At 43.7% G+C, this 27482-nt stretch overlaps 1 protein-coding gene across 3 annotated transcripts; it reads right to left on the bottom strand.

Moving 5' to 3' along the window:
* Nucleotides 1-5127: 5127 nt before the first annotated feature.
* CHAMP1 (chromosome alignment maintaining phosphoprotein 1) lies at nt 5128-15316 on the bottom strand. Of its 3 annotated transcripts, XM_057707832.1 has the most exons (4): nt 14703-15174; nt 12011-12133; nt 10323-10569; nt 5128-8054 (listed from the first exon to the last, which is right to left on the bottom strand). In XM_057707832.1, the coding sequence occupies exon 4, from the start codon at nt 8014-8016 to the stop codon at nt 5539-5541; it is 2478 nt and encodes an 825-aa protein (XP_057563815.1). In that variant the 5' UTR covers nt 8017-8054; nt 10323-10569; nt 12011-12133; nt 14703-15174; the 3' UTR covers nt 5128-5538. The 3 variants fall into 3 exon arrangements, with proteins under 3 accessions (XP_057563815.1, XP_057563814.1, XP_057563813.1); XM_057707831.1 differs by lacking the exons at nt 10323-10569; nt 14703-15174 and adding an exon at nt 15188-15316; XM_057707830.1 differs by lacking the exon at nt 10323-10569.
* Between the last annotated feature and the right edge of the window lie 12166 nt (nt 15317-27482).

Genomic DNA, 27482 nt, shown 5'->3' with positions numbered 1-27482 from the left:
TTGGGTGCCTTTCTAGGTTTTCTATCTCTTTGCAGATACTCCCATTGTGTTCACACACCAGTTTCTTGACTTTTTCCACATCTTCTTTTAGTTCTTTGAGCATCTTTAAGACAGTGGTTTTAAAATCTTTGTGTAATATATCTGTCATTACGTCTTTTGTAGGGACAGAGTCTGCTGACTTGTTTTCCTGTGAACAGGCTGCACTTTCCTGTTTGTGTGCCTTGTGATTTTGTGTTGTTGCTGAACACTGGACATTTGGAGGTAATAATGTGTAACTCTGGGAATCATATTCTCCCCCTTCCCCAGGGTTTGCTGTGTTTGTTTTATTATTTATGTATGTATTTTACTGTTGTAGGCTGTCTCTGTGCCAAGGATTAGCCTGAAGTGCAAATAATGTCTTTTTGTCTCTTCTGAACCTTCCCTTGGGCAAGCACAGTCACTTTCTAATTCTCCCTGTACATGCGGTAGTTTTTAACGTTAACATCTGGCTCCCAAAAGGAGAGAAGCAAAAAATGAAGTGTGTGTGGGGCAGTGGGGGGGGGGGGGTGCTACCCCTTTAAATAACCTGAAAGTCACTTCAGCTGGAGGGGGAGGTATTTACAAAAGGAATGGCTGCCTGCCTTTTTGTACCTCTGTGATTGAAAGCAGCAACTAGAAATCACAGCGCACGTGCTCGTTATTTGCAAGACAGGGTCCTTTTTACCCACACTATCTCCCACAAGTTGTGTGCAAGACGCTTGCATGGCTGTGGACGGGGGACAATGTCTGCTCCGCTGTGAAAAACCAAAACTGACCAAAATTAATTTACTCCCCTATTCTTCCTCTGGAAGTCGCATGCCTTCAACAGACCCCAGACTTGGGCGCCTGATGGATTACGTCAGATGGATTCTGCCAGTGCCGTTGTTGTCCTGGTGCTTCCTACTCTACCATCTTCCCAGAATTCTCTCTGCCCAGCTGCTTTGGGCTTACATGTTTCCTAGGTTGAGGCAATTTTAGAGGCTTCCTGCTGGACTTTCCCACCGTACTAGCCCTCACCTCACGGGTCAGGGAACCAATGTGGGGATACTGCCAGCTGCTGACTATGTCTGCTGTAACTATGCACTCTAGAACTGGAGAAATGACCACAGGATGGTTTGGGGATTCACTGGACCCACTGTGAGACGAATCTGAGCTGAAACTCCACTGATTATCTGACCTCCATAAGCCTCTACTCTGATGGGAGGGCCACAGCTATGCTTGGTGTCTCCTGGAATCAGTGTCAGTCCAGAACCGGTGTCCAGGCGTTCCTGAAGTGTCTGATTTGTTCCCTTTCTCCAACGCAGCCACCCTGGTAAATGGCCATCAGTACCTTTGGGGAAGGCTGGGGAAAATGTTAACAGTATAAATTTCTGGAAGCATACTGCAGTTCTTACGGAGGGGGACCCAGCCTCCCCTTCATTCAAAGTCTGTAAACTGGCTCAAGTCTGGGAAGTGATTCAGGGACCGTGACTCTCTTTTTGTGATTCAAGTTAGAATTTTCTTCACTTGACCTAGAACTCTTCCTTTTATACAAATCAAGTAAGAATTTAGTAGGCTTCCCATCCACTTCATTTAATCCTCCTTGTGGTCCATGGCAAACATTTACAAGCAATTGGCCAGGGTTAGAAGCAAAAAGTTAATTGAAAGTATGCTCATACTAATTGAGCTGCTAATTGATCAGAATCAAAAGTGTTGAAATGTCATATTTTATTCCAACAGTATTTTCAGTTTTAGGATTGAGTGTAGCATCCAATCTGGGGTGTTTGTAACAACAATAGCAACAAAAATAGCATTCCTATGCTGAATTAATGCTAAAATAGGTCCAAATCAGTCCTATTGGCCCCTCCCCCCCCCCCCCCCCCCCCCAATTCATAAAATAAAAAGCAGTCTTGCAATAGTAGCCTTGGAAGCTGGAGAGAACCATACAGGACTTAGGAGGGGTAGGACTTTAATAGGAGAAACCAACCCAGCATTATGAGGTGAGGTGAGGTTATTGAGTAAGGTGTGGTTTGCCAATGGAAGGCCTTAAGTAACTACCTTAAGGAGTCATTTTGTATAAAGAATGCAACACACGCTCAGTATTGTGGAGACCTTCTTTTGGTGTATAAAGGGTGTGTTGGGCTTGATACTGGAGGCCCCAGACTGTGGAGCAGTGTACTGCACCAATGATGAGAACCTAGACTAGTGAGGTGGTAGCAACAGATACATTGCCAAAGAAACCCAACCTGGCTTGCTAAAGGCTAAGCAGAGGAATCAAAACCCCAATTTTCAAGCTCAGGTGTGGTAGGCAGAATGGCCCCCAAAGAAGTCCAAGTCCCAACCGTCAGAATCTGTGAGTATGGTAGTTTTCATGTCAGAGATTTAAGGTTGCTAATTAGCTGACTTTAAAATAGAGATCATCCTAGATTATCTGGGTGGCCCAGTGCAAAGACAAAGGTCCTTAAGTATATGAGGGAAGGAGTCAGTGGAACATGTGATAACAGAAGCAGAGTCAAAGATGCTATGTGCTAGCTCACAGATGCAGGAAGGGAACCACAAGGAAAGAGTGCAGGTGGCCTCTAGAAGCTGGAAAAGGGAAGGGAATGAATTCCGTTTTAGAACCCCCAGGAAAGAATGCAGCCCTGCTGACACCTTGACTTCCGCCCAGTGAACTTCATAACTGTAAGAGGACAGATCTGCATTGTTTCAAGACCACAAAATGTCATACAATGTTATAGCAGCAATAGGAAATGAATGATGAAAATTACATGTGAACAGAAATAGCTAGATTGAGAAAGGAGACAATTTTAGTTTTTTTTTTTTTTAATCTGAGGGAGTAATTCAACTTAAGGAGGCACCCCTCTTCATTTTGTGGTGCTTGCAGATCAGACGTGATAAGCATCATTCTGTCTTCATCCAAGACAAAGCTATAGAATCTACACCAATATTAAAAACAAAAGCAGTATGTGCTACAGACACAATTCACGTACTCAGTCAAATTAATGAAGCACCAAGACCATGAGTGTTGTGTAAAAGATGGTATGATAATTTTTATTCCCTTTCATATTATGTAAAATCATTGGAGAGTTCATTAAGAAGTTGTAATTTCATAGGAAAATAAGAAAATGAAAAGATACAAAGGGGGTCATATTGATTAGTGAAGGTTGCTATTGTATAGGATGCTAAGTTATCAAAGAAAGTAAATAGGTTCTAAAGTAAGGGCACAGCCTACCCCTGACTGTAGAGGTAAAAGGAGAAAAAAGTGGGAAGCCACAACTGAAGGGAGTGAAGAGCATGGTGGTTAAGTCAACTAAAATTAAGGCCTTAATGCCAAAACTACACATGCATCACCACTACTTACCCTAGTGTAATATCTTCTATCTTATGACAGTATTATTAAAAAACCAACATGAGATGACAAGTTGTAGGATCTAGTCAGCTCCCCCTCGAGCAAAGATATAGGAAGGACTCTGAGAAGTCTGCACCAAAAAGCATGAAGTCCTAAGAACCTGTTGCATGTTGTTACATGCTCAAACATGGTTGATTTGACTGCAGGCTTCAAAAGGGTTTCTTGTTTTTCTACTCATAGTTTTAATGAAGTCAGTATACAAAACTGTATCCCAAAAATCTTACCTCCTACTTGTTGGCATCAAGCAAACTCCAGAAGTGGAAGCTTGTTGTCGAGGTGCCCAGTATAAACCAACAACCCCATCAACCAGTGCTTTCCTTGTCAGACTTGTGCTCTCCAAAGAAGTGACAGGCCTGAAGCTAGTAAGATCTTCCAGTATTATCTAAACACTGTATTCACAATTGGCATATTCATTTGGATGCCATGAATAAAGGGTTCCTTGTTCAAGTGTCTGGGAATAGACTGATGAAAGCCAGTTATCTCAATCCTGGCTGCATCTCAGAATCCTTATGGCACTAAATGCTTCCTATTGTTTAAATGAAGCTGTCAGGATTGACCATCCCTGAGATTAAATAATCTTTAACAGGCTAATGTGGATTGATGAGAATTTTCGTACAGTGTGCCTAATGTAGTCAGGCCTCTGTATCCCTGGTTTCCACATTTGTGGATTCAACCAATCACAGATCAAAAATATTAGAAAAAAATTTCCAGAAAGTTCCCAAAAGCAAAACTTGAGTCTGCCACTTGCTGGCAACTATTTACATAGCATTTACATTGTATTAGGCACTGTAAGTAATCTAGAGATGACTTAAAGTGTGTAAGTTATATGCAAATATGACATGCTTTTATATAAAGGACTTGAGTATCACCGGATTTTGGTATCTGAAGGGGTTCCTGGAACTAATTCCCTGTGGACACCAATGGATGACTGTTGTGTTTCCCTAAACCTACCTGACCACAGAACTCTGACAAAACAGAGCTTAGAAAATGCTGCTAAAAACAAGCAGAAATAGGAAAGAATAATGGGATTTGGTATCATACCATGAAAATTACACAAAAGAAAACACACAGAAAGACGTTGCTAACGTGAAAACCTTTGTTTTTAATTTGGTTAATACACATTTAACAAAATATTTTAGAATAAAATAATCCATGAACAGGCACAAGGTATTTACAGTAACAACTGTGAAAAACATAAAACTGATGGATTCTTAAACAGTAATGTCTATTTATAAAATTTTTTGTTGTGAATCTGGAAGACTTTCAGTTCTGTTCATTACCCTGGTCTGAAGCCCCGACAAATGGTGCATAAGGCCCAGGACTAGGAGGTGCAACACTAACACATTTGGCAAGTAGGGATCATCTGTTGGTGTGAGCTCACGGGCAAGTAAAGGGCCAGATCCTGGGGTAAGGTACAGAGTGGAAGACTCCAAAGGAAAGAGCTAAGGACAACACCTAAAATCACACTCATGTTTCTCAGCTTCCTATAGGAGAAGGCTGCAAAATATTTTTTTTTTTTTCCAAAATATTTTTTAAACTGACTCAATTTCCCCTCTTTCAGCAGAAAATCACCAACCCTGAGACTCCAATTTTCCATGACATAAAAGCTAATAAAAACCTAGAAGTGGTTCAAGATTTATAAACCAATTTTATATGACCAAATAGAAACTTTAAAATAATTTTCATGATCTGAAAATACATTTATGAGAAAACTTCAAAATTTCTCATTTTCATGCTTAATTCTTAAACATTCTAACAAATAATTTCCATTGTCTGAAAATAGTTGCACAAAAAAAGATACACTTTAACTAGATGTTTTAAATTGAGTATGACTTGCTCTTGATTGTTAAATGGAATGCCTACCTCTTCAAATTATTCAAAATATAAAGAAATTAGAGAAATTTTACCCACCTGGAATATACAATATGAATTTACTGACTTACACAACAGCCACATAAACAGAGACCAAGAAAAAATGACCGCACACTTATTTTTTGTAACACTACTGAGACAAACACAGTACACCATACACACTAACACCTACTGATCCAATGAGGCTATGTAACTACACTTGCAACAATTTGGCTCAATACACAGTTCTGCAGAGCACGTAGCCATACTGTGTTTAAAAATCAAATTTGCTGCTCCTCCAGTGGAGGTTCGAGAGCTTCCATTAGCTTTTTATTTGCCTCTTCATTATGCCGGCTTTGACAATGAGTTAAGTGTTTCTTAAAGCCTCTTGGAAAATTTGATTCAAAATTACAACGCGGACATTTAAGTAAACTTTGCCCATGAGCTGCTACATGATTTTTAAGAAGAGATTCCAACAGAAAAGCCTTTCCACAAATTGTACATTTGTAAGGACTATGGACATTATGCTTGTTAACCAAATGATGCAAAACAGCACCTTTTTTCATAGCACGACAGCAACAAATTTTGCAGTAATACTTTCCTTTTCCACGCTTCATGTATTTTGCAATCTCTTCTTCGGAGATAAAAGCCTCTTTTTCTTCGGTAAATTGCAGTACATTTTTGGACTGCTCTGGACTAGTCATGTCCATTTTGTTCTCTCTACTAAAATCAATAGATTCCACATCAACCTGCTCTTGATCACTGCTTGATTCTTGGCCCTTACTATCTATCACATCCAAATCTGTTTTTATATACTCACTGCTACTAAGCTCAGCATCTGAGTTCTCTTGGTTGTCTTTCTTGAGCTTCTTTGAGGAAGGAAATAATGTGTCTTCTAAGAGTTTCTTAGGTGTAGCTAGTAGTTCTTCCTGAACCAAAACATCACACTTTTGATCATCCATGGCATCTGCCTGTAGTTCATCACCAAGCTCAACTGCCTTCTGAGACTCTGAGAAGATAGCAGATTTGGGAAGTTCGGAGAAAAGGGCAAGTTTCCGGGGCTCTGGAAAAAGAGCACGTTTTCGTGGTTCAGGAGATGCAGGAGGGGCTGTTTTGGTAGCCTCAGAAAACAGAGGTTTTCTAGGCTCAGCATCTATTGAGAGAACAGGCTTCCAGATATCAGAGGCTGCTTTAGGGGACTCAGATAGCCCAGAAGGACCTGGTTTCCGGGTATCAGGGAAGACGGGTTTCTGAGGTTCAATAAAAAAGGAAGACTTCCAGAGATCAGGGGAACCACCACGGGAACTCTTCTGGGATTCAGGAAAATCAAGTGAAGCAGGAGAAGTTTTCCGCTGATCAGGAGAAAGTTTCCAAAGTTCTGGAGACCCTGAGGGTTTTCTGAGCTCTGGAGACCCTGCTGGACTACGGATCTCTGGGGACGGTGGTGGGCCTGGTTTGCGAAGCTCAGGAGACAAGGAAGGTCCTGCTTTACGGAGCTCAGGAGACACCGGAGGAATTGTCTTCCAATGTTCAGGTGACAAGGTGGGAGTTGTCTTTCGGAGTTCTGGTGGGCCAGACTTCCATGACTCAGGAGATGCAGGGGGAGATTTCCAGGAACCAGGTGAGACTGATGAAGACTTCCAGGATGCAGGGGACACGGATGGAGTTGGTTTCCAAGGTCCAGGTGATATAGAAGGAATTGGTTTCCAAGGTCCAGGAGATACAGATGGAGCAGGTTTAGCTGGCTTCCAAGGTCCTGATGATGCTGACGGGCTGGATTTCCAAGACCTGGGGGACCCAGGTGGACCTGGCTTCCACGAACCTGGTGACACAGCTGGAGCCGGTCTCCGAGGCTCTGGGGAGACAGCAGGAAATGGCTTCCAAGGTTCAGGAGACTCTGATGGGGACAGCTTCCTTGGCTCGGGGGAGACAGTCCGGACTGGCTTCCGAGACTCTGGAGACGCAGTTGGGGACAGTCCCCACGGTTCAGGGGAGGCAGCTAGAACTGGTGACTCTGGAGATGAGGCTGAAGGCGGCCCCAATGTTTCTGGGAAATGGGATTGTTTCTGGGGTTTGGGATTAGTAAGAGTAGCCTTTACTGACTCAGGAGATACAGGAGCTAGTTTCTGTGGTTCTGGAGAAGGAATAGGGACTGGTTTCTGAGATTCAGAAACAAGAGGGACTGGTTTTGAAAGTTCAGGAGAAGAAACAGGGGCAGGTTTTGGAGGCTCAGGAGAAGGAAGAGAAGGTGCCTGTGGCTCAGAAGAAACAACAGGGCCAGGCTTCTGAGAGTCCAGGGAAGTAAGAGGAGTAGGTTTTGGTGATTCTGGAGACATAACTGGGCCAAATTTCTGTGTTTCTACGGAAAGGGCAGGTATGGGTTTCAGGAGTTCTGCTGAATTAGAGACCATTTCCTGATGTTCAGGAAGAGGAGGGCTTTTCACAGAATCTGCTTCTTTGTTTAACTGATTTTTTGGTTTCTCATTCCATTTCTCTGGAGCTGAATGTTTGGATGTGATATGATAGTATACATTAGAATACATCTTGCTGGTGAAAAAGCATTTATGGCAGTGAAATAGCTTTGCACTTTTCTGGTAAAATATCATTTTACCTAACCCACCAGCATCCATTTTATCACAAAATTCTGGATGGATGGTACCCATGTGGATTTGTACATTTTCATAATCTGTGCCTCTGAAATTGCAGTGCTCACACTCCAAACGTGCTGATGGCTTACGAAGTTCCTGGAATACTTCCATTTTTGTAACATACACGATTATATTCTTTAAAAACAGTGCTGCAATAAAGTAGAAATAAATGATTTTTGGGAACATAATTCTGAATAAAATGCAGTTTCTAGTCATTTCTATACAATGGCACATGCATTTATTAGATGACATCCCTATAAAGACTTTAAAGAGAAAAATACCACTAATGTTTAACCGGGTCCCAGGAAGTCTGCTATTTTTACATACATCATCTCATTTAAACCTCCTAACAATATGACTCAAATATTACTTTCATTTACAGATGAAGAAAGTAATGTTCAAAGAAGTGACTTACCCAGATTATAGTACTATCAGGGACCCAAGCTTGACTCCAGAATTATCTACTGCATGTGCTTTACACTTTGACTCTAAAACCCTGAATCAACAAGCTATCAGCACACATAGCTAAGTAAATATCAAAGTTAAAGCTAGGCTATTAAGGCAGAGTAAGAAACTTTAGATCCATTTCAGAAAGCACTTGTTAAGCTAAATCCACTAAATCTAATTATAAAAAGACAGCTTTAAAAAGAGGTCAACGGGGCTTCCTAGGTGGCACAGTGGTTGAGAATCTGCCTGCCAATGCAGGGCATACAGGTTCGATCCTTGCTCCAGGAAGATCCCACATGCCGCGGAGCAACTAAGCCCGTGCGCCACAACTATTGAGCCTGCGCTTTAGAGCCTGTGAGCCACAACTATTGAGCCCACGTGCTGCAACTACTGAAGCCCACGCACCTAGAGCCCGAGCTCCGCAACGAGAAGCCACAGCAACGAGGAGCCCGTGCACCGCAATGAAGAGTAGCCCCCACTCACCGCAACTAAAAAGAAAGCCTGCGCACAGCACAAAAAAAAAAAAAAAAAAAAAAAAAAAAAGACCCAACACAGACAATAAAAAATAATAAATAAATAAATTAAAAAAAAAAAAAAAAAGGTCAATGAAAAACCCATTGTTGTACAGGTTGTGCCCAGATATGGGACCATAAATGGAGCCTGACTTTCTCTAAGGACTTGTGCTTTGTTCTTCAAGGAGCCATATTCCAGAACCCAGAGAACTTGACTTACTTTGTGATAAAACCCAAAAACAGAGATCAGCTTGAGTGCATTTGATAGAGGACTAGGCATTCTGCGCATTCATTTAGCTGCCTCAGTGTCTACGTGGAGTGTTACATATTGTGTCATATAAAAGAGGTGACTAATAAGGTGACTAATAAGGTACACTAAGCTTATCTGGTTCTCAAAGAACCATCTCCAACCACCCCCAGTTAGTAGCATCTACGCCTCCCGAGCACTCATCAAGAGTAAAAATTTCTCAACAATTTTATCAACAAACTTCCATGAAAACAAGAAAGTTTGTGGTGCACAACTGCAGTAATGACACTCGTATCACAGGTTGTATTTTGAATATGCTTAATTAGGTATTTTATTGAGCAAGTCAATAAACACCTGTTTACAAAAGTTACTATCTGATGCCTTTGTGCACATTAGGGGGAATGTGTACAACCGAATCAGGGAGATTCACTGACTAAATGCTTTTGACCATCACCATCCCTGGTTTGGTGGGGCCTTTATCAAAACTCCTACATGATTTATTAAATAGCTAAGAGTTAATCCACTATGACTTTCCCTATCACTTAGAAAGTATATTCATAGTTTAAATCTACATTTTGGAGCACAATCTTTTGTAATACTTCACTGAGACACGTATTATAAGTTGTGATTTAATGTTTTCATCTCATCCCCCCTGATGTTTCTGGAAGGCAGGATATTTTTTTCATACCTCTTTGAAGTCCATCCTCAACTCCCAGCTGTCTTAACACAATCAACGTGGAATAAAGGTGGCTGATTGGTCAACTGATTGGGCAGAAAGGCTATAAGCAGTTTCATTTGGTAGAGGGCTTTTCCTTTTCCTTTTCTGCCCCTTCCCTTCCTTTTCCTCCCCTTGCCTAGCCTTCCCTTCCTGGAAAATCCAACCCGAAAGCCAGTAGGTGGGGCACAGAGGGCGGGCAGCCACACACTGCAGTGCGGGTCAGAGAAGGGAGGCACAGTGACTCCAAGTTAGAACCTGAGTACAGAGGGGAAGGTGTCCACAGGAACAGCAGCCTGGCATGGGTGTGGAACCCAGGCAAGGAGAAAAGGGTGTCCACTCAGAAGGGTGGCCTGGTAAGAGCAGCCAGAGCCTAAAATGGGTGTGGAGATTGCAAGTAAGGTGAGGAGGCCATCCATGAATGAAAAGGGACGGATGCGGGATGGGTACATAAGTTGGGACTGATGAAGTGTAAAAAAAAAAAAAGTCAACATACCTTGTAATGTTTTATCCTAATATATTTTTATCCATTCATTTCATAAATTGTTTGGTGCCCCATGCTTTTCTAGGTGCTTAATTTAAAGAGATGTCTTGCAATATGGTGCTTACATCGCTTGGGAAGATAAAAATGTGGAGGGCAAGACAGAGAAAGCACTCAAGCAGAGATCTTGAAGGATGTGAAGGAGTTTGCCAAAAATAGCAATTCAGATGGAGGACCCCCTTGAGGCAACTTTTAGGCTGGTCTTGTTAGGTGGTAAAAGTAACAGAAGCTCACAGTTAAAAACAGACTCAATAACACAGTACCATATATTCACGCAGCAACACTCCCCAGGGGAGAAGTTCTATGTATACAAAAGTGCACAAACACATTCTATACAAATGAGATATTGAGCACATTTTTCTGCAATGAGCTTTCATTTAAGGAAGAGAAGGTGTCTGTGGCTCAGGAGAAACAACAGGGCCAGACTCCAGGGAAGTGAGAGGAACATGTTTTGGTGATTCTGGAAACAACTGGACCAAGTTTCTGTGTTTCTACAATAAGGGCAGGTACAGGTTTCAAGAGTTCTGCTGAATTAGAAGGCATTCTCTAGGATATTTTTACATACAGGGTAAGCACCGAATTTCCTTATACGTATCTTTGAATGTGAGAGTATTTCTGAAGGGGAAATTCCTAGAAATGGATTATCTGGTTCAAAAGCTATTTGCAATTAAAACTGGTATTTTACCAAACTCAAAAAGTTGCCATACTATTACATACCAACCAACAGTGTCTATGTGAAGAATAATTTCTCAACTCCCTCATCATCAGAGCATCATTAAACTTTGCATCCTTGTTACTTCTTAGGTGAAAACTAGTATCTCACTATTGCTTTAATGTACTTCACTGAGAAAGAGTATTTCCCCTCGTTTATTAGTTATGTGTATTTCTTTTCCTAGGATGTGCTTTGCCCATTTTTCTTAATTTTTTGTAAGTAGTCTTTGTATGTGAAAGAAGTAAGCCTTTTCATGGAAACTATCTTCTCACTTTATTATTTGTCTCGACTTTATGATTGTTTTTTTTACTACACAGAATTGGTTTACATAAAAATTAAAAACTTAAAGGTGTTTCCTTTATGACAGTGTTTTAAATTATTTTTTAAATCACTCCATTCCATTATTTTTTTAATCACTCAATACTTTTCCTGTAACGATAACTTCATCCTTTTCTTACATTTGTATCTTTAATCCTCTGGGATCCAGCCTATTTTTGACCCCAAACAGATAGTTCAGTCATTACAACATTGATCACATGTATAATCAATGATGTGTAATGTCTCTTCCTGATGTGCAATGTTCTACTTAGCAATTACTAAGTTTTGTGTATGATGCTATTCTGGACTCTGTTCTATTTTCCAGCAGTTCCATCTGGTATGCTCTTCTTAGCATGGGTATCCAACAACTGCTCAATCAGATTCTGTAACTAACATATTTAGCACATGTTCATACATCATTATATATATGGGTGTGTATGCTTTTATAGAGTTTTCCCTCAAGAACTCCAAGCACTTTTCAAAAATGTACACATCATCAAATATTCTCTTAAACGTTAGAAAGTGAGATATGTTAGAAGCACACAAAAACATATGCAAAGTAGAATATCACAGTATAAATGCAGGACAAGTACTTTTTCCCTAATAGACTTACCAGCTGTCTTACTAGAAGTCTTAAAAGTGGTCTTCAAGGGCAGGCAAGTCTACATGGCTTTTTGACTAAACCACAGAAGACAGTGTGTAGTACATGAAGAAGGACAAAGATGAGATGTTGAACCTGAAAGAAACAAGGGAAGGGTAATCAAAATTACTTCTCTGTGAAAATCTGTGCCCTCTGTAATAGAATTCTGCCAATTTCTCTCACTATCCTGCCCCTTCCAACAGCAAAGGGGTCCAATTCAAAGGCCTGGACACTAACTTTAATGAAACGACACCAAAGATTACAGTAGATACTATCCACAACACCATCCTTGTTGAATTTCACTGTAATGATCCGCTATGAAATTAATGCCAGACTCTAACCCAACCAAACCCTTCCCAAACCCACCATCTAACTTCAGCTGATGACACAAGCACTCAGAAGACTCCTGCCATGACCACAGGCTATTCTGTCAATTAAAACTTCTTATACAAACCTAGACATTATTAACTTACTCAAGGTTAGGCAAATAGCATCTGATGAAGGACTGAAGTAACATTCTGCTATCTATTCAGGTTCTTTCACATATATCTTGGCCAAACTAACACAGTGGAATTTAGTAAGACCTTGAAAAGCCAGTAAATGCCCAAAATCAAGTAGATTAAATTTATCAAACATTTAGAATCCAAATATCAATTACAAAACACAGGACTTCAGAGAATTGCATTCCATATTCTGCACTGGGCAGAGTATCCCAGTGGATCACTGTCTCCAGCTCTGGGCAGGAAGACACTTTAAGACCTTGAGCCCAAACACTGGGAATATGCAAAAGAAAGCAAATGGGATGGTAGGCAATCTTTAGAAACATGTCATTTGTGAACACAGACACTTAATTTCAGAGGAAGAATTATGGATAATAGATAAGCTGTGCAAAAACAACTGGAAGCCAAGAGGAAAAGAGAGTTCAGTTCAACACAAAATTCTACAAACTACTCAATCATGGACTAGAAGGAGTTGCTCTGTTAGGCAGGAACCCTCCATAACTGGAAGTCAATGATCAGCACAGGACTGGAAGGATCCTCAGAGGACTTAAGTCCAACAACATTTTATAACTGAAAAGGTGATGCTGAGGGAGAGAAGTGACGTGTCAAACATTAGAACAAGTAGGTCAAAGGAAGCAACAGAAGACCCTGGTTTCCTGATTCTGGATCTCTGTTGTAGCACAATCATGTTCCCCATGGGGATGCTGAGAATTCAGTTTAGAATTCAGCTTCTGGGCAGAGGCTAGAAACTGAAATTACTTCCATCCTCCAGATTTTATTGTAGCAATTCTCCCCCTTAAGTTTCAGAGCTCCTAAGCCTAACCATGAAAGTAACTCTACATTGGCCAGGTTAATAGAAATGTCTCACCCTACTTTTCACCTCTACAGACCACATGTTGTCTCCAAAAAGCATTAAGTTTTAATCATGAGTGTTTTGCCAATTCATCATCCTGCATTTTTCAATGCAGTTCTGCCATATGGCATCACACCTACTTCCATTTCCCATCCAATTCCCTAACATCTAGCACCACTGGTCTTTTAAAACATTTCGATGCACAGCTCTTACACGTAAACTCAGTATGCAGAGCATGTCTAAAGCTAACTGCGCTCTATTAATATACACACAGTAGCACTGCTCTTCACTCTTGCAGGTTTTTAAAAAATCATTAAACTTTAGAGAAGTTTTAAAGAAAAACGGAACAGAAAGTTCTCTGTTCTCAAACACCTCCTTCCCTCCCCTGCACATTCCTTCTCCTGTTCCTAACACCCTGTATTAGTGTGGTAGTTGTTACAACCCATAAGCAGATATATACATGTTATTGTTAACTGAAATCCACAGTTTATAACAGGCGTCACTCCATGGGCTGTACAGTTCCCTGGGTTTTCACAAAGATATAACATCGTGTATCTACCATTACAGAGCCACACAAAATAATTTCACTGCTGTAACAATTTTCTGTGCTCCTCACAACCACTGTCTCTGTAGTTCTGCCTTTGCGTATACATGTTTTAAAACTGTGGTAAAATATAACATAAAATTTACCATTCTTTTTACCACTTTTTAAATGAATATACCATTCAATTTACCGTTTTGAAAAGCATAATCTAGTGGCATTAAGTACATTCACCAGGTTGTATGACCATCACTATTATCCACTTCCAGAATTTTTACCACCACAAACAGAAACTCTGTACCCTTCAACAATACCCTCTTTGAGCGGAACCATGCAATATCTGTTCTTTTGTGTCTGGCTTACTTCACGTAGCACGTCTATACTGAAGCATGTATAATTTTATTCTTTTTTAAGGATAAGCTGCATTCCACTGTACACACCACAACTTTTTTCCTCATTCATCTGCTGACAGTCATTTAGATCGTCACTTCCTTCTAGCTATTCTGAATAAGGCTGCTATGAACACTGGTGTGCAAGCTGCTGGGTCCCTGCTGTCGATTCTCTGGCGTCTACGCCTAGGAGGGGGACTGCCTGATCATGTGGTAACTCCATGTCTCAATGTCTGAGGCACACTAAAGCTTTCCACAGCTGATGGCCGCACCATTCTACTTCCCAGCCAGCAATGCAGGCGTGTTCCACTTTCTCCAGGTCCTCCCCAACGCTTTGGTTTTTTTTTTTTATAATATTAGCGGGTGTGAAGCAGCATCTCACCACTGGTTTCCATTTTCAGAACGCTGATGGTTAAGAGCATCCTTTGGTGTGCTCGCCGGCCATCTGCACGTCTTCTCGGAAGAAATGCCCGCTCAAGTCCCTCGCCCACTGTGAAGCAGCTTTCTGCTGCTGAGTTAGCCGACACGCACCACGTTTCTCCCCGCCGTGGGCGGCCCAGCCGACTCCTGAACGCAGCGATGACAAAGCCCACGCAGCCGGGGGGCACGGAAAACTGCCTCCAGGACCCGAGCCTCGCGGCGCCGGGTCCCGACCTCCCAGCGCGGCTTCAAACAAAACGCCCGCTGCCTCCGGCGCGGTGACGCAGACCCAGCCGCCCGCGTCCCAGCGGCCCCACCCCACCCGCGGCTCTGGGGGAGGGGTCCTTCCGCCGGCGCCGGCGACCGGGCCCCTCCGCGGCCGCCGCCCCAGGCTTCCTCGGGGCTGCGGCCCGGACGCCGCCCCTCCCCGCCCGCCCCGCTTCTCACCGGTGGGCCGCGGACGGCGTCCAGGCTGGGGAGGACAGCGGGAGGCCGGGCTCCCGGTCCCCGGCGGCTCCGCGAGGCCCTGCGGCGCAGCGGCCTCCCGAATGGCGGCGAGGCGCAGGCGCGGGCTCCGGGCGCGCGAACGTGCGCGCGGCCACAGCGCTGGCGGGAGGGGGCTGACGGGAAGCCAGTTTGGCGCCGCGCGCCCTCCCGCGCGGACCAATCAGAGCGCGGGCTGCGGGGAGCCGCTGTGCGGAGAGCCTCTGGCTGTCCAGCGGCCCGCCCGCCCCCGGAAGTGACGCATGCTCCCGCTCCGCCCCCGGATGCGCCCGCCCTGGCCGCGCCCCGGAAGTTCCCGCGAGCCGGCGGGGTTCAGCGGGCGGCGCGGCTGCCCCCGCCAGGGCGGCGGGGTGGACACAGGCCCTCGGCCCTCCGACACGCCCGAGGGGCCGAGCCGCGGCCTGGGGCCGATCGGTCGCTCTCAGTCTTGGGTCTCGTCAGTCTGTGGCTGGGTTCTTTAAAGTGAGTAGCTCCGTAGCTCCTCGGTGCCCGGCCGAGACGGAGCTGCGCCAGGAACGGCTGGCTCGCTGTGAGCAAACGGCACCCGCTGCCTCAGCTGCGGGCATGTCCGGTCTGTCCCTGTGTTTTGTTTCATCCTCACTTTCACGCCAGATCTAAAACCTTGCATTCATTTAATCGCTGGAAATATTCTAACTTTGAATACTAACTGGGGTGCATTCTAGGAAATTTTCAGATGGTTTTGTAGCAAAGTGATCCGTACATTTGACCAGATTTAATAGCTTTAGAAGAGAACTTTCCACATAATTGAAGGCTTTAAAATTTTTAGTAACCTTTTACTTGAGTTCTGTGGACTCCTCCCGGATGGAGGCACCTGTCTGGACTCAAGAGTACCTGCCCAGGTACACTGAAAACTCTGCTGGGAGGGCAGAGGGAGGGGCAGTGGGTAATGGGACCACCTTTCATCTTTACCTAGGCAAAGTCTTCCCATCCTCCAGGGCCCAACCCTGAAATGAGTTTTTGTCTCCTAACTTATTAAAAAGTTTTTTGCAAACAAATATGGTATATTAACACATATATGTCGAATATAGAAAAATGGTACAAATCAACCGGTTTGCAAGGCAGAACTAGAGACACAGATGCAGAGAACACACGTATGGACACCAAGTGGGGAAAACGGGGAGGGTTGGGGGGAATGAATTGGGAGATTGGGATACCAAATTGTACACTCTAAATATATGCAGTTTATTGTCTGTTAACTGTATCTCAATAAAGTTCTTAAAAAAATAGATATTACGAAATAAAATGGTACATTAAAATACTAAAAAGTTTTTTGTAAAAAAATAAAAGTTGAAACCCCGCTAGAAGTACAGGCAAAAGACACAGCTTATTTACAAAAGAACATAAATGTCCAGCAAACAGAAAAAAATCTTTAGCTTTAATAATAATAAAAATGCAAGTAAAAACACATTTTAAGGTGTAAATTTTAAATGTAGAAATTAGATCTTTTCTTTGAACATCAAGTTTTAAATTGTAAGAACTTTTGAGATTGTTATCTTTAATATGAAGCTATGTTATGAAATTCAGCTTGGGAATATATGGAGTGCTGTTTTTCTTAAGTATGTGTTTTAAAAATCTTGTAATAATTGTAAGTGTTGCTGTTATGTCAGCATTACCAAAATAACTTGCAACCCTGTATTGTTGTTGCAGCCTTTTATTACTTGTGAGTCCACCTCCTGAAAGGTAGTTCAGTTTGTCATTCATATCACACAATTTCCAGTTAAAGAACTGGTTAGAGCCTAGAGACTGGAAGCAATATATCAGTTTATTATTTCTGCCATTGGTGAAGATCAGTTGGAGTGATCTGTCGGTGAGATAACAATATGCAGACAGGTACTTGTTCCTTTGCTTTACAGGCAGAAGGGAGTCCCTTCCATCTAGAGGTCGCTGTGAAGTGTGGGGATACTTCTGGAGTGCTGGAGTTCTGGGTTCCTTTTCTTTAAGAAGCCTCTGGGGCATTTTTACCTTCTGTGATGAAATTCACCTTTAGAAACAAGGGTCATTGTGGCTGCAGGCTGTAACTTGAATTGTTTTCTTCTCCAGTGTTAGGATGAGCTGATTATTCCAACTGAACTCTGAACAAACCTCTAGCATAGGGCAACTTGTGGGAGCCAAACTCTAGATTGTGATGGCAGTAACACTGGGTCTTTTTCATTGATGTTTTCGTTATAAATTAACAACAACAAAAAATAACAAAACACCAAAAACCTTCTGCCATTATTTTGAATTGAAATTATGTGAACAAAGGTATTGGAGTTATAGAATGTGAAATACTTGAATAATGCTAATGAACTCCCAATTATTGAAATCTTGGTATTTTAAAGCTTCTCAGAATAGTGCCCTAAAATCAAAAGTATGCAGAGAAAGCAGAAATAACTCTTACAAAACCCACTAAGATGAGGCCTTACAGGCTCTCAAACAAAATCTAGTTTAAGGCTCCTATGTACCACATACTCTTTAACAACTAATCTGGGTGTTTACTCAATTTACACTCGATTCCAAGTGCCAAACCTGAAGAAGGGAAAGAAGGGTGGAGGCAGGTGAACTAAAATTGCAGCAAGAAGTGACAGCCTTAACAGCCTCTCGGGATGAGGCCCCCAAAGCACAACCGAAATAGCATTGGGCTTGGTCATTTGTCATATGTGCATAAAGGATAACGACATTGAGCCTCTGCACATACTCAAAACCTACACAGAATCACTATTGCAAACCCAGTGCATGTTGTCACATGAAGTGGTCAAAATTAGATTGTCAGAAAAGGAGACAATTTTTCAATTCAAACTAGTGCATTAACATACATCTCAAGAATTATAAAAATGACTGAGACGTAAATTAAGGAATGCTTCCTGTGAGAGGAATAATAAAAGCAGTCCAGATTATAATATAGCTCTAATACAATGAACTTATCCACTTTAAGAGTAGTAAAAACAAGGCAGATAACTCAATTTATAATAAAACACAATAGTGTTAATGATGTTAGTATTTTAACGAGGAGTACAACTTTGGGGAATGTCAATATACTTGCAGAGTTTAAAAACATGACTCACACATATAAAGTGAACACATATCAGAGATTTATTAACTCAATAAGGGAATAAGAGGAGAATAAAGCTCGTTCAAAGAGAATTCATAAGACTGAAAATATACAGCCATAGAAGAAAGAATGCTAGTCAGACACCAAAGTGGTTAATGTTCCACAGGGCAATAAAGCTATAACCTTTGAGTCTGTCTTTCCTGTTGGACAGAAATCATTCACATCTCTACTGTACAAAAATCTGCGTTTGCATACAACTTCATGTGTGTGGGTCCAAATCAAAAAGAGATGATAGATCAAACAGTCAATAATTCTTACCATGTCAAACATGACATGGAAAGCTGTGCAATCACTCTTTTGCTTTAGTTCCAAGTTTTGGACAAATTTTAAATGGGACAAATTAAATAAGAATCAATGTAAACATGAGAATCGTGTTCATAGTTTTGATATGGTTTTCGGGCTTCCCCCAATGTAAAGCATTGAAATAACGATGTATGATGCCTGTGTCCTTGGAAGGCTTTCATGTGCCCTGTGTGCCCGTTTATAACAAGACTTTAAGCAGTGCTACTAGCGCTCTTCATGAAAATAACCCTCAGATATTATCTCAGGGTTGAAGGTGAGAAAACTTGTCTAAGGCAACACAAATACTTAGTGCTGGAGTTGTGAACAGAACCCAAGATCTTTGTTTCCTAATTCCACCTACTGACTGATACTTATGGAATTCAGAGATGAAATTTCCATGTTTTTTCCCTCAGTCTAGTTATTTGTCTGCTCCTATTAGAAACTCAGCACAGCACAATATGATTAGCATCCTCCAAAGTCGTTTTGAGGACTAAGGGGTCACCTCTCACCTATTTGTCACCTCCCTAGACTCAGCAAACACAATGGAGAAAGCCCATTTACACGTGAAAAATCTACCCTCTACTGATGTGCTCTTGGTTGATGGGTGTCACCTGGAACTCTGAGGTCACTCCCAGTGTGAGTGAGCTTGGCCTTGGAGGGCATGCATGGCTCGTGCCAGAGGAAGAAGCCAGCAGTGGCTCAAGGCGAATGGAAGGAACTCGACTCACATCCCTAAGGTGGTGGCCAGCTCTGAATTGTACCACGTAGGCTGGTCTGACTAATCTTGTCCGAGACAATTTGCGCCTACAGGAACTGATGCTGAAGTAGGATGTGAATTCTGGCAATGGGGGTGCTTCAGGAGGGGTGTGGTTTAAGTAGTACTCAGCCTACATGCTAGGGACAGAGCAGGGTTCAACCCTCTCTGGATTCAGTCTGGGAGGGATTTAGTCTGGGACATTATGTGTGAATAAAAGTTCTAATACAGGCTTAAAAAAAGGTTTAATACAACAATTATACACACTTATGTCCCTAATGATAGATTATTAAAATATATGAAGCCAAAACTGACTGAATGGAGAAATAGTTTTACAATAATAGTTGGGAATTTCAACACCCCAGTCACAATGACGGGTAGAACAACCAGAGAGAAGAAGAGCAGGGGAGTAGAGGACTTAGTAAACCAGCTAGAGCTAGCAGACAGACACAGAACACTCACCCAAACAGCAGAACACACATGATTCTCAAGCGCACGTGGGACCTTCTCCAGGACAGATCGTATATTAGGCCACAAAGTAAGTTTCAGTAGATTTAAAAAATGTCTTTGACCACAGAGGGGTGAAGTTTATAGCTATGAATGTTTGTATTAAAAAAAGAAGCAACCTCAAATCAGCAGCCTAACTTTATAATTTATGGAACTGGACAAGGAAAACAAGCTAAACACAAAGCCAGCAGAAGGAAGGATATAATAAAGGTTAAAGAAGAGAGAAAGGAAATAGAGAATAGAAAAACAATAGGAAAAAAACAGTGAAACCAAAAGTTGGTTTTTTCAAAAGATCAACAAAATTGACAAAACTTTAGCTGGATGGGACTAAGGAAAAAAGAGGACTCAAATTACTAAAAGCAGAAAAGGAAGTGGAGACATTACTACGGGTTCTACAGAATTGAGGATTATAAGAGAATAGTGTGAACAGGTGTACATCAATAAATTGGATAACCTAGAGGAAACGAACAAGTTCCTAGGAAGACAAAACCTGCCAAGACTAAATCACAAAGAAATGGAAAATCTGAATAGACCCATAACTAGTAAGGAGATTGAACTAGTAATAAAAAATCTCCAGACAAAAAAAGCCATGGCTTCACTGGTGAAATCTATCAAACATTTAAAGAAAAACTAATACCAATTCTTGTCAAGTTTTTCCTAAAAATTGAAAAGGAGGGAACACTTCCTAACTCATTCTTTGAGACCAGCATAACCTTCTTACCAAAACCAGACAGATACTACAAAAAAAGAAAATTACTAACTAATATCCCTCATGGATATTGATGCAAACATACTCAAAGCAGTTTTCATAGTGGATGGACCTCTTTAGAGGGGTCAATAAAAATTTAATGGATTTGAATCTGTTCATATGTTTGATGAAGAAATAGGTAGCATCTTATAGAGGTTACCGTTAATGAATGAACACTGAACAGGGTTTTGTATGGTGGGGTGAAACTTTGGTATTTGGCCCAATGTTCTCCCACCTCCTCACTTGCCTGCCTCATGAATAAGCCCCTTCTCTGCTGCAAACCTCAGCGTCTTGGGGTTTGGCTTGCTGCCATTGGGCAGCGGGCCTAATCAGTAAAGGCAGGTTACCTGAAGAGAAGTTTCTAACAAGCTGTTCCCTCATCTGCTGTTCTGTAAGACACACTCAAGGATTTCTCTTAAGTTGCCAGCTTCTGTTAACACTACAGGGCATGGTTTCACTAACTCAAAGATGGACATGCAGGATGTTTTTCAGGGAGAGGTCTTGTATCAATGCCCGTGGAAGGGAAAGGATGAGAAGGAGGAAGGGTTGGGCAGAGGGAGAGACTGTGCTGTGATGTGGGCCTGATAGAGGCCTCAGCCGACCTTATGGGGGCCCCTGGAGCTGGAGTGACTGCTAGGATGTATTTAGGTGAAAGGTTTTAATGTGAAATAAACCTTGCTGCTCTAAACAACTTTGAAGTCTTTTTTATAGTGTTGACAAGACAACTTAAAATCAGGTCTTGGGGCTTCCTAGGGAGCGCAGTGGTTGAGAATCCGCCTGCCAATGCAGGGGACACGGGTTCAATCCCTGCTCCAAGAAGATCCCACATGCCGCAGAGCAACTAAGCCCGTGTGCCACAACTATTGAGCCTGTGCTTTAGAGCCCGTGAGCCACAACTATTGAGCCCATGTGCTGCAACTACTGAAGCTCATGAGCCTAGAGCCTGTGCTCCGCACCAAGAGAAGCCACTACAATGAGGAGCCTGCGCACCACAACGAACAGTCCCCACTCACCGCAACTAAAAAGAAAGCCTGTGCGCAGCAAAAAAGACCCAACACAGCCAATAAAATAAAATAAATAAATAAATAAAATAATTTTTAAAAATCAGGTCTTGATTGCAGCTTGGACATTCTGTTCTGCATAGCCTGAACATTCCTGTAATATTTGAATTCACCCAAGTCAGAGATAATTTCTCTTGGAAAGTATCAGAAATACTAAGCCTTGCATCAGACCTCTTGAAGCATCAACATGACATGAATGCAGGATAAACCCAGGAGACTTAGCACCTGATTGTCCAGAGGCAATCCATCCCCACCTACCTCTCCCTGCTTCACTTATTTGTCTGTTTTGAAGGCCTCAAACAATCAACGAATATATTCTCATTATAAAAATTCAAACCATACAAACATGTGTAGAGCAAAATGTGGAATCCCTCTTTCACTGTGGATAATTTTAAAAACCTATGCTTTAGGTTTGGGTGGATCAAACAGAGACAGCACAAGAGAAATAAAGAAAACCAGTCTTTGGAAATAGTAATTTGCCGACATAGTTGGCTTTTTGTCATGGTGAGCACTAAACAGCAGGAAGACTGGGGCCTGGTTGCCTCATACTCTAATGGAGAAAAAAAAATGTGGAGAAAATTTTAATGTGTCTGTCATCCCTCCCATGATCGTCTCGTGGATTCTTTGAGAGGACGAAGGAGTTTTGTGCTTTCCATCCACAAGGAAGCTTGGCTGGAGGGAGAAACACTGCAGGCACTGATTTGGGAAGGTTTTGTTGGGCTTCTACTCCAAAGTGTTACAACTTATAGTAGCATAATATATATAATGTAATATAAAATGATTAGCCACTTTTTTGGGTCAACTTTTCCTTGGTTTTCTGGCAGAAACTGGTAGATGATATCTACTGAATGTCATGTTCCTGTCTTTGGCAACTGTGGATAGATTTGCATACCGGAAGTGACAGGAGGTGCCCCTGGGTTCCCTGTCTCCTGCTGTGACCCAGGGCAGCTTTGCCACCTCCTCTCTCTCTGTCTCCCCTCTTTCTGCCCCCGAAGCCCGGCCCCTGAGCTGCTTCCTCCTCCACATCCTGAGTTTCTATCTTGTCCAGTCTCAGCTCAGACATGGCAGGTAGATCCCACTCCTGAAGTGGTGGTGAAGTTTCTCACTACTGAGGGAAGCTGTCATGACACAGCTTCCAAGTTTAAAAAAATTAAAATTGGAAAAAAATCCAGACTCTCAATGGTCTAAATGTGCATGAGGGTGAGAACATGTCCCTCTGGTTCCTGTTGATGATGGAGTCGTAGTCCCGGAGGGACAGAGAAGGTGAACTTGATGGCCTGTGTTTAGTCCTTTCATCTATTTGGTATTTTATTGTCGTCACATTTTTGTGAGCCCCTTCCTGCATGGGGCCCAAAGCCCTCACAGATCTCACAGGCTGGAGAGGTAATCAGAGTGTGACCACGGCCCTGGAGATCCCAGGTGAGGGCAGAAGGGGCTGTAGGAGGGGCTGGGGATCAAGAAGGGCTTCATGGAAGAGGTGACCTCTGAGCTGGGTCTCCAAGGACAAGTCATCATCTAGCCAGGGATTTTCAAAACGGAGAGGGTTCCATAGGATGTTTGTCTTAGGGTAACAGTCTTAAAAAAAAAATCCTTGCAAATATTGTTTTATCAGTTATTTGGCCAGGACAACCAGTAAATTCTCCTGGTAGTATTGAACTTTTATTTCCTTCCAGGAAATCTCCAAAGGTATACCTTTTCCAAATATGACTCAAAACCAATAAGCTGTTTTATAACTTAACCATGGAGAAAAAGATGTCACTAAAGAAGGTAAAGAAAGAGCAGCCCCGTGATCCAGAGTCACTCCCAAAGACAGCCAAAAGGAACGGGAGAGTAGGAGAACAAGAGAAAAGGTTCATTTCTATCCGCACAGGAACCAACTGACAAGTAACTTCACATGTTACATGGTGAAAGGTAAAGGTTTATAAACTTCACTTCATAGGGAAAGGGAGAGGGGAGAATTGGCTTCTGTGGGAAGAACAGATAGGTTTCTTCAGGAAAGACAAACAGCTTCTTTGGAACACAATAGGATAGAAGGAAGTTTGTGATCATGTTTGCATGCACAGGGGTGAGTGATCTCTGCATCTTCTTCAGGGTCACAAAACACCCTGCAGGAGGGCTTATTCTTGTTCTCTCTTCTGGGAATAAAAGCCACCCCAAAGAGAACATTTATGGCCATGGTCACTTCTCATAAGTTTCTGCTTTTATTCAGGTGAGGGGAGCTTCACGAAAGCTTTTCTTCTGCACCTGTTGAATCTCAAGCATGTCCAGGTTAAGTTGTGTAGGAATTAAATGGAGTTTACACTGCTTGGAGCCCACAACCCTCAGGAAAAGTAGAAAGAACAAATCAAACCCTCAAAAGAAACTTAGCCAAAGTATGTCAAAAGACTCATCAGCTCTGGATCCCCTTTTCCCCTGGAGCACTGCTGAGACTGCGAACAGCCCCGAAAGGAAAGCTCAGGTTTAGTTCATATGAGTTCATACACCGGGCTAAAGGCCAACTTTAGCATACGGACCGACTAAAATACATATTACCGAGAGGGGAACTCCTCAAAGCTGTACCTGCTTCCAGGAATCCGAAACCGCCTTCCCCTTCTGACATGGTTTTAATATCCTTTCTCCCCTGGGGGTTGGGTTTACAGGAAAACCTGGAAGGCTGGAAATCCACAAGACCCGGTAGACCCCAAGTGGACAGGACTCTACCTCGTAATCCTCACCACTCATTTTGCCCGATAATTGCAGGGCATAACTCCATGGGCTGCCTCACTAGAGTGAGGACAGCACCCACAGCTGAGGAATACGTTACTCCAGACACCGGCGAACCTGTTACAGACCTTAAGTTAATTTTCAAAAGGACGCACTTACTGATAGAGAAGTAGTGTGGTGAATGGGCTTAGTGATTAGCCTTGTCGTTGCTCTCGCCTTACTCGGCTTCTGCTGTTCTGCTAAAGCTCCACCCCCTGCAGACAGCTCCCCTAATCATGCTGGATTTGGGGATGTTAATATTGGAAGCGAGATGAGTGGATGTTATTGTCTCTTCTTTCTTCTCTGCTCTCTTACAACTGTCCACGCAAGTGGGAATTCAATGCAATGGTAAATTTCTCGAGGATTGTGACCTGTGGACAAAATCTATCCCAGGGCTGGTCTGTCACCCCTACCCACAAAGTGATGCCTGTGGGTTGAAGGTATTACATTTTACCTCTAAGAATGACCACCTCACTCCCAGCTTGGCTAACAGTTCTGCTAAAGCTGTCCTTCCTGAGGTTCACGTCTTGTCCCTAATGCAGCTTCTGCGACCTTGCCCTTCACATTGACATCTCTAATGAATACAAAGCTCTCCGTCTAAAGTGCGTCTCTCTCAGCGTTCCTGCTGCCACTGCTCCTGAACTTCCAGTGACACCCTGGGCTGCTCTGGGCTCTGATCCCTGCTTCTTCCGTCGCCCACGATTTAAGTGCCCGGGAGTGACTCCTACGGAAATCTCACCCGTTGGTGCCCTCTGCACTGACTCGATGAGTACACACAGGGACCCGATGGGAGATGCACTTATCGGGGAGGGGAGATTCTGGTTGTCTGGTGTTTAGTAGGTAGCCCTCCTTAGGCCTGGGGAAAAGCCATCCGTCAAGAACCCCCCAGTGACCCCTGCTATGCAGGTGGGCCTCTCTCCCCACACTGCAAGGGCACCCCCTCTTTGGCGAGCCACTTAGGGAGGTGGCTCAATTCCTCAGAAGTATGCCAGGCATGGGCTCCCCCTGGGTACCTGTTACGTTGTGGCCCAAGGATAAACCCATTGTCTTATCAGGACAATCCCAGCTCCTCCTTCTCTCCTCTGGGGTGGGCTCTCGCCTGACAAGTGCACCATGCATGGCAGGCTGCTGAGTTCAGGCATAATCATCCGTGACATCACACAGCCCTGAGATCAGGGGGCAACGGGGCTCATTCTGGCAGGAGCAGAGAACGCGCTCGGACTGCCAGACCCCTGGGGGGCTCTTGCAAACCAGGAAGTCACTCTACGAAATCTCACATGGGCCCTTGAGGACTTATCTAAAACCACGGGGGATGCCTTACAAGGACCGGGTGCGTCTCTGGACTCAATACCAAACATTTTCTTGACAACAGGCGAGCCCTTGACTAACTGCTGGCTGAGCGGGGGGGAGTCTGCACGGTTGTTCGTAAGACTGCTGGACGCGTGTCCAGACCTCTGGCCGGATTGGGGTTGACGTGAAAGAGACCTATGAGCAAGCGCGAAGGTTACGCAGATGGGACACACATGCTCCATCTGGACTCTGGTCACAAAGAGCCTCCCCCTTCACCTGGTTTCTTCCAGTTCTCGGCGCACTAACTGCTACCATCCTTTTGCTCATTTTTGGGCCTTGCCTTCTTAACTGACTTGCCAACTTTGTTAGCACATGGCTGGGAGCCATTAAACTTCAGATGAGGGTAACACGAGGGTCCAAGCAACTGAGACTGCATGCTGCTGACCGTCAGACTTATTTTGGGCTAGTCAGGGGACAGTTCTGCTCCTTGAATCCAGAGAAGAGCTGTGCCCGTGTTCCGCAGGAAGCAGCTTCAGAGGCAGACCTGCGCCATTCCGTACCCCGCGAACATGAGTAGCAGCCACAAGGGAAGGGGAGAGTGTGTTCCCAGAGTTGTAACAGGGCATTGCTCACAGCTTTAATTATGTAAAGATACGTAATTAACATGTATCTTTAAGTCCAGGGTCCAGAGACAGACAGGTAGTACAAAGAGACAACATCCAGATAGAACCAGCTGGAACCGAGGTGGCTATGAATCTGATCTCCAACAGACCCTCAGTCTCATTGCATACTGATTTTACTACATTAGCTACTAGACGACACTCCTACTGGTGGCCCTGACCAGAAGATGTGGACCAAAAAAGGATCAAGAGGAGGTGGCACCCCGTGTCCTGGAAAGCCCTGCCCCTTCCCTGGTGGGCAAAGCCATCCGCTTCCCCATCATTAGCCGCCCTCCTCCTACCTGTGTCCTTACTCTTTAAAGTTAAGTCACTCTCTCCAGGTGAGCCAGAAGTTGGCCTGTGAACGCAGGTCCTGCTTCTCCCTTCTTTGGCCACCGAATAAAGCCTGTGCTGTGTCGGTCTCAGCTTTGGTTTTATCATTTGCCTACTTGAGTCCAAATGGAAAAAGGAAACCTTCCTGCTGAGGCAGAGAGCCTCAGCCAGGCTAGGGCCCAAGCAGGTCCGTACTTCTTAATTTGGTAACAATCTGTGGTCTCTGCCTGTGGGGCGGGTGGAGGGAACACCTACAGCCACAGCACCCACCCTGTGGACAGCACGGCCCCTCGTGGGCCTGGACTCTGTGCCCTTGTTTCCCCCACGCCCGATAGCATCTGACAGCCATGGTGCGGGGACGCTGGCTGCCGGGTGTGCAGTCAGGAGGGACCCGGAGGCAGCACCTGGTGCCGGATCAGACGTGGCTTTTCACAGGCAGTAGACAGAGTAGATATTAGGACTTTGCTTTGTGTCTAGAAAACAAACCAAGCCGCTAGAAGCTGATCTGAGCTGTGGACTTGAAACCCATGTGCAAGGTGAGAGCTCCCACTGGACACTGGCTTCCTCACAGGTGATGGAAGCTCTGAAGCTTCCTCACAGGTGATGACCACACCCGTGCTTCCTGCCCAACCCCTGAGGGCCTCCCAGGTGGGCACTGCTCGACCCACACTCCTTGGGCTCCCCAACAAGCACCTCTGGGGCGGACACTGGCAGGGCCTGGGGACGAGAGCAGTCAGTCCACCAGTGATG

This window comes from Hippopotamus amphibius, chromosome 14, assembly GCF_030028045.1.
Source record: "Hippopotamus amphibius kiboko isolate mHipAmp2 chromosome 14, mHipAmp2.hap2, whole genome shotgun sequence".
NCBI lineage: Eukaryota > Metazoa > Chordata > Mammalia > Artiodactyla > Hippopotamidae > Hippopotamus > Hippopotamus amphibius.
The sequence above is the reverse complement of the archived record's forward strand: the minus strand, read 5'-3'. Positions and strand labels throughout refer to the sequence as shown.

Excerpts from the sequence above, each read along its gene's own strand:
- CHAMP1 (XM_057707831.1), bottom strand. The coding sequence starts at position 8,016 with ATGGAAGTATTCCAGGAACTTCGTAAGCCATCAGCACGTTTGGAGTGT.